Here is a 6,208-nt window from a genome sequence, read left to right as displayed (position 1 = left end):
CTTTTTCGTCCTCCTTTCCTTCTGTCTCTATCTCTGTCTCTCTCTCTTTCTCTCTGTCTCTGTCTCTCTCTCTGTCTCTGTCTCTCTGTCTCTGTCTTTGTCTCTCTCTGTCTCTGTCTCTCTGTCTCTGTCTCTCTGTCTCTCTGTCTCTCTCTCTCTCTCTCTCTCTCTCTCTCTCTCTCTCTCTGTCTCTCTCTCTCTCTGTCTCTCTCTCTCTCTCTCTCTCTCTCTCTCTCTCTCTCTCTCTCTCTCTCTCTCTCTCTTTCTCTCTCTGTCTTTCTCCCTCTCTCATTCTTTTTCTCTCCCCTCCATCCTCTCTTTTTCTAGAGGCTGGACCTAATATGAAGAACACCATCTCACCTCTGTCTCCTGAAAAAAGTCATTGATATTTTTACTGGATAAAATAGAAAATTATTTCAAGCCACAAAGATCAACTATTATTCAACTGATGTCTTTGAAGAAACTTTCCACTTGAACCAAAAGCAAGAGGTCTGACATCAGCAGACATTGGCTCCATCAGACTATATTCATCCCCGTTTAAGCTCAAATGTCTTTTCTGTTCAATTTTTTTTAAATAATAAAGAAATACAACAAGTCTACATTAGCAACAATTTCTGTACTAATTCATGTTATGCATTGCCAACCATGAATTAACAGATTGTAGAACCTGAATAACACCTTATATCACTTTAAGAAATAAATGTTTTACTCTAACAGAACTTACATGTTGATTGATTTATCGAAGAGTTCTTATTATATATAAATATGAAAATAACTATGATGAGAATGAAAAATGCTACCTTACATTTATATATTGTAGTGACACCATTTGAAGTGTAAATTACTGTGTAGAAATAAAACTACTTCATCTATGACTAAAATAAAGCCTGTTGTGTGAGGAAACACTACTACTATTATAGCAGCCTCAAAGAAATCACATGCAGGAAAGAGACTGAGAAGAAATCTCTTCACAAAAGTTGAAACTTCAGGAATCATCAAGGTAGGCATGCAAAAATTATTATATATTGGTAAAGAATAAAGATTTCTATTTAAGAGAACCCACATCAAGGAGACTTAAATGGTTTCAAGATATTTCTTCAGAAATGCCCAATTCATCAAATGGAACCCTGATTAGTAGAGAAAAAAAATAAGTGCTGTAACAACAACATACACAAACATACATATATACACATACATACAGATAGATAGATTCATAGATAGATAGGTAGATTCATAGGTAGATAGATAGATAGATACACACATACATGGGGAGAGAGAGGAGATACTGATAGAGAATCAGAGAAATAAAGAGTTTGGATATCCATTATTACTAATGAATATCAAATTAGACTTATCTTTAGGAACTCAGAAATTGTAGCAACAAAATATCTTTTCTTGGTCAGTTCAGGCAGGGTTGAGTAAGGCATTAAAAGCAACATAAATTTTATTTGACTTTATTAGAAAACCAATTATTGTCTCTTGCGAACTTGAGTAGTCAGGTTGATAACAAGTAATAATCTTTCCCCTTCTAATCTCCTAGGATCAAGCAATTGAAATGCTGGATAACATGATAGTGTATTGGCTCAGTATTTGCAAAAGTTCCTAGAAATCCAGGTGACTCACTTACTGTGTGTATGTAGATATAAATAAACACAGTTTAGTCAGGGAGAGAGAGCAAAAATAAATTAAGGTTGCTTATATGCACTACTCATACTGTTGCAATATTAAGAGAAAACAAGAAAGGCCAGGAGAATAATGTTTAGAAACCCTAAAGTAAAATTGGGAGGGGGAATGGCCAAGAGTAGTTGAAGATGGGGAGAAATAAATGGATTAGAACCAATAATAAAGGAGCATTGGAGGAAATATCCACATCAAGGAAACTATAGATCAAATTCAATATAAGAACTTATAATACAGGAACTAGACTATATGACTGGACATAGGTTTTAACTGGAATAGAGAATTCAATTGATTAATTTTGCTCTTTCAATGCAGTATATCACCTTCTTTGCAACTCATATCTTAAATAGTTGCCCCAGTCTTCCAAAGGCAGATCTCTATTCAGAATGCCATGCTGCTTCTAATGTTTTCATATAAAAATATGATATGGTTATGAAACATATATAATACACATATAATAATAGGCATGTGTATAAATATGTGTTTATTTAGACATAAAGAATATTCTTTGCTCATTATTGCTCCTTCCATGTTCTCCTTCAGTCTTGATCACTCAGTGAACTCTCCTTTAAGGTCCATTGTAGTCACATCTACCACCCAAAGAAAATTCTTTCAGCTATTGTTTACACACCTCCATCTGTTTACATACTTCTCTTCCTTTCTCACTGAGTTCAATATGTGGTTCACAATATGTTTCTTCTCCTGAACTCCTGATCTCATACTAGGGACTTCAACATGCATATTGACTCTCCTTCAAACAATCTCACCACTCAGTTCCTCAATCTACTCAGCTACTGAACTCCCCACCTCAGTCATACAAAAATACCTTTGATCACCCATAAATGAACCACTTTCACGTTCTGTAAATCCCAAATCCCCTTTTCAGACAATAATCTATTGGCTTTTAATCTCTCTCTCTGCTTTCCCTTAGCAAATACTACTCTTTCTAATACAGTTATCTCTAATCTCTCGACTCCTCAGTTATTTCAGGGAAGAAACATATATCCTCTATGATAGCCACTCTCATCTTTTCACCATCTTGACCACTTGACCAGTTCAACTCTACACTGCCTTGAGTCCCTGACTTCATTATTATATCAACAATTGTGCCCTGGAAAATCCCAGATTTGGATAACTCCTACCATCTACTAATACACACATACTCCTGAAGATAGGTGAAGAAAATCCTGTAATCATGTTGACAGGGTCCACTACAAATTTATGTTACATAATCTTAATTGGGCCCTAATTGCTGCTAAGCAATCCTTCCTTATCAATTCACTCTCCTACACTTTACAACAGCTCTTCCAAAATGTTCATCCCTTCTCAATTCTCACATGATTTCCCCTCTCCCATACTCTCAGCCAAGAACTTTGCCTCATATTTTTCAGAAACACCATTTAGGTATCATTCCCAACTTCACTTGCTGCCACCTCCCAAAAACTGTGGTCAAGGTGTATCCATTGCTACACTGCACCATCTCTCCAATATGACCCACTCTCTCCTCTGATACTGTTACCACCCTAGTGCAGGGCTTCATCAATTCATTCTCTTTTTTTTTAGATTTTTTTTTATTTTAGATTTTTTTGGAGGGGGAAATGTAGGGCATTTGGAGTTAAGTGACTTGCCCAGGGTCACATGGCTAGCTTTTTGTGTTAAATGTCTGAGGCCAGATTTGAACTCAGGTCCTCCTGACTCCAGGGCTGGTGTTCTATTCACTGCACCACATAACTGCCCCTCATCAATTCATTCCTATACTATTTCAACAGCCTACTTTTGGGTTTGCCTTCTTCAAGTTTCTCCACACTCCCATCTATCCTCCATTAAGCAGCCAAAGCGATTTTCCTAAGTCTTACCATTTTAGCCTCAATAAACTCCATTACATCACCATGACCTCCACTATCAATACAAAAATCCTAAGATGCTCAAAGACCTTCATAACCTATCATCTTCCCTTACCTTTCTAATGTTCTTAAATCTTACTTTCTGCCATGTAGTCTTTGTTCCAGTGACACTTGCTGTTACTCAAATAAGACACTCTTTCTCTTCATTCTAGGCATTTTCACTGGCTATTTTCCATACTTGGAATGCTTTCCCTACTCCTATCTGCCTACTGGCTTCTCTGGATTCCCTAAAGACTCAACTAAAATCCTGCCTTCCACAGGAATCATTTTCCAACTTCTTTTATTTTTATCTTTTTTTTCCAAATGCTTTATTAGCTTCTGATTTACATCATTCATTTCTGCCAGATTTTGATTTACAAATTTTCTCCCCGTTTTTCCCCTACCCACTGCCCCAAAATAGTAGTCCCACAGGATATCTGCTCCTCCAATATGTTCTTTCCCATATTTTGTCCCATACCCCTTTTGACTTTTCCAGTGGATCTCTATGCCCCAGTGCCTATATATCTTATTTCCCAATTACATGAAAAATAGTATTAATAACAGTATATATATATATGTATATATGCATATGTGTGTGTATGTATGTACGTATTTGAGTATTTGATTGTAAAACTGAATTCCAGATTCACTCCCTTCCTACCTTGTCTCCCACCCCCACTGGGAAGACAAGCAGTTCAGTATAGGTTGTACATGTGTGGCTAATGCAAAGCAACAACATAGTAGATATATTGTAAAAGACTGACTATATTTCCTTCCCTCCTATCCCAGTTCCTACTTGTTCTATTCTTTACTTTGATCCTGTCCCTTTTCAAAAGTGGGTGCTCTCAACTTCCCTCCCCCCCCCAGCCTGCCCTTCCTGCCATCATCCGCCCTCTAATTCCCTTGCCCCAATACTCTCTGGGATGGTAAGATACCTTATCTAGTGTGTATTTCACTCCCTCCTCAAGCCAAATTCAATGGGAATAAGGTTGGCCCATTCCCTTTTGCCTTCCTATGCTTCTGCTGCATTGTAACCATTTTCCATTGCCCCTTCTATATGAGATAGTTTATCCCATTCTGTCTCTCCCCACCTTCTCTCATTATATTCCTCTCTCACCTCTTAATTTCACCTTTTAAGTATCATCCCTTCCTGTTAAATTGGTCCTGTGCCCTCTATCTATGCATACCTGTAAACATACATACATACATTCACATATGTATTCATATGGCCATATACCCTCAATAGACATATGCGTGGATATTTCTATTTCCTTCAACTACTGAGAAAAGTTTAATAAATTACAATTATTGTTTTTTCCATGTAGGAATGTTAATAGCTCAACTTTGATAAGTTCCTTATGATTTCTTTTCCCTGTTTACCTTCTCATGCTTCTCTTGCTTCTTATATCTGAATGTCACATTTTCTATTCAACTCTGTGTTTTTCAGCAAGAATGCTTGAAAGTCCTCTATTCCACTGAATGACCATATTTTCCCCTGAAACATGATACTCAGTTTTGCTTGGTAGATGACTCTTGGTTTTAATCCCAGCTCCTTTGCCCTCCAGAATATCATATTCCAAGTCCTTCGAACCCTTAGTATAGATGCTGCCAGATCCTGGGTTATCCTGATTGTGTTTCCACAATATTCAAATTGTTTCTTCCTGGATACTTGTAATATTTTCTCCTTAATCTAGGAATTCTGGAAACTGGTTGTAATATTCCTAGGAGTTTTCTTTTGGGGATCTTTTTCAGGAGGTGATTGGTGGATTCTTTCAACCTCTATTTTTCCCTCTCGTTCTAAAACATCAGGGCAGTTTTCTTTGAGAACTTCCTGGAGGATGATTTCTAGGTTCTTACTTTGATCATGGCTTTCAGGTAGTCCAGTAATTTTTAAATTATCTCTCCTGGATCTATTTTCCAGGTCAGTGGTTTTTCCCATGAGATATTTCATATTGCCTTCTATTCTTTCATTTGTTTGGATCTGTTTAATAGCATCTTGATTTCTCATAAAATCATTAGCTTCCATTTGCTCCAATCTAATTCTGAAGCAATCATTCTCCTCAGTTAGCTTTTGAGATTCTTTTTCCATCTGGCAAATTAGGCTTTTTAAGGCATTCTTTTCCTCATTGGCTTTTTGGGCCTCCTTTGCCATTTGAGTCAGTCCATTTTTTAAGGTGTGATTTTCCTCAGTCAGGCTGTTGACTCTCATTTCATAATTTTCTTGCATTGTTCTCATTTCTCTTTCCAATTTTTCCTCCACTTCTCTTATCTGCTTCTTAAGGTCCTCTATGCCCTGTAACCAGCTGGTATCTTCCTTTGAAGCTTTTGGTTCAGTAGTTCTGACTTCACTGTCTACCTCCTGTTCCATGCTTTGCTCCTTTTTGTCCCCAAAATAGGAGTCTAACATTGGAATCTTCTGTCTGCTTTATATCCTTTGCCTGGTCATGTCACCCCTCAGGCACTTGACTTATGGGCTTTTTGCCACAGTAGGACTCTGCCACCAGACAGGGGAGCTTTCTTCCCAAACGCTGGGGTTTTCTCAGCTGCCGGAGGTATTAGATTGGTGCCCTCTCTGAGGCCTCCACATGCTCTGGCAAGGTGGACACACACCCCAGGACCTCCACCCTAGACTGCAATCCAGATCC

The 6,208-nt window shown here is 37.8% G+C and overlaps 1 protein-coding gene across 1 annotated transcript in view; it reads left to right on the top strand.

The window, feature by feature from the left end:
- The window catches only part of LRFN5 (leucine rich repeat and fibronectin type III domain containing 5), a 525,826-nt gene extending 525,083 nt beyond the window's left edge, over positions 1–743 (top strand). The window contains exon 8 of the mRNA XM_069082202.1: positions 328–743. Coding sequence (XP_068938303.1) covers positions 328–345 — 18 coding nt within the window. The 3' untranslated portion in view covers positions 346–743. The remainder of the gene's footprint in view (positions 1–327) is intronic.
- The last annotated feature ends 5,465 nt before the right edge of the window (positions 744–6,208 follow it).

The sequence above is a fragment of the Petaurus breviceps genome, unplaced genomic scaffold, assembly GCF_028583685.1.
Source record: "Petaurus breviceps papuanus isolate PSGF00001 unplaced genomic scaffold, PetGlider_PUasm1.0 164, whole genome shotgun sequence".
NCBI classification, from domain to species: Eukaryota; Metazoa; Chordata; class Mammalia; order Diprotodontia; family Petauridae; genus Petaurus; species Petaurus breviceps.
This window is presented reverse-complemented; position numbering and strand designations above follow the sequence as displayed.